General features: G+C 33.5%; 1 protein-coding gene across 1 annotated transcript; it reads left to right on the plus strand.

Moving 5' to 3' along the window:
• Window positions 1-248: 248 nt before the first annotated feature.
• LOC123673447 (ADP-ribose glycohydrolase MACROD2-like) lies at window positions 249-743 on the plus strand (the record flags this gene model as incomplete). Its single annotated transcript, XM_045607929.1, has 1 exon — window positions 249-743. A coding segment is annotated over one exon (495 nt), but the record flags the coding sequence as incomplete, so codon positions are not given.
• Window positions 744-1,295: the final 552 nt, after the last annotated feature.

The following is a 1,295-nucleotide window of genomic DNA, read 5'->3' on the forward strand; positions in this document are numbered from 1 at the left end:
CCTTAAGAGAATATGGGAATTGTGATAGAATATTTGTTTGATATTGAAATCATTACACGCTGTTATTGATAAACTATTTTAACATCATATTACAGATAAAAGACCAAAAATATAACACAAAAATGCAAAATGCATTCTGTCCGCTTTGCCCCTGCCAATGGATAAAATATGGGCACCTATAGCTAAAGTAAAACGAGCAGATACTTTTTTGACAAAATTCACAGAAGATATAATAATACTAATAATAATATGCTATTGTTAATGCAGCAAATTCCAGGCTTCAAGGAGGCGGAGGAGTTGATGGTGCAATTCATAGAGCCGCTGGGTCATGTTTGAGGTTAGAAGGAGCTACCTTGGCTCCTTGTAATACTGGAGATTCTAAAATAACAGGAGGCTATCAGTTACCAGCTAAATATGTGATACGAACAGTTGGTCCGCAATTGGCAAAGCCAGAAGAGCTCAATAAAAATCATTTTCAATTACTTGAAAACTGTTATCGAAATAACTTGGAGTTACTTGTCGCAAAAAAATTGAGGACAATTGCATTTCCTTGTATTTCCACAGGAATATATTCATTTCCTAAATTACCTGCTGCCCATATAGCAGCTTACCAAGCTAGAAAATTCCTTGAGAAAGAACACCCAAATGTTGATAGAATAATATTTTGCGTATTTTTGCAAACAGATAAGGATATATATAAGGGTGTATTGCAAAGTTATTTCCCTGTATCTGGATCTGGATAATATTTTTCTTATCAATGATTTGTATCATTATTTATGTTTTTTTTTCTGTATAAGTTTCCAATGATTTTAATAATTATAATTGACTTTATTTCTACAGTACAAGATCAATACAAATAATCTTACAAAGAAAAAAAAATAACCTGGAAAATGTGAGAATAGGCGGAGTCCAGTAATGCACTTAAGTACATCTCCTGTTCAACACATTCTTCATAATTATCGCCAGCAAATGAGCACACCTTATACAAGTATATTCAGTCACATGAGCATCATTTTTGTTATTTTGTTCAATGGTTCTTTTTTTTCGTTTCGTTCTCCAGGAACCGAAATCATTGTCGAACAATTTCCTTTTAGATTTCCCTGCCTGTTTTTTATGGTTTAATAATTCCACTTGTCTTTATTGGGGGACTTAGAATTACCGTTTTGCCATGTTTCCGCGAAACCGTTTTGTATCTTTCTGTAATTGGTGAATAACCGCTTGGAGTATGAAGATCAAATGCAGTATTGCTGGGCTTACCAGTTGTTTGAGTATTATCTCCATTCTTATCAGTATCA

The sequence above is a fragment of the Harmonia axyridis genome, chromosome 2 (genome assembly GCF_914767665.1).
Source record: "Harmonia axyridis chromosome 2, icHarAxyr1.1, whole genome shotgun sequence".
NCBI lineage: Eukaryota > Metazoa > Arthropoda > Insecta > Coleoptera > Coccinellidae > Harmonia > Harmonia axyridis.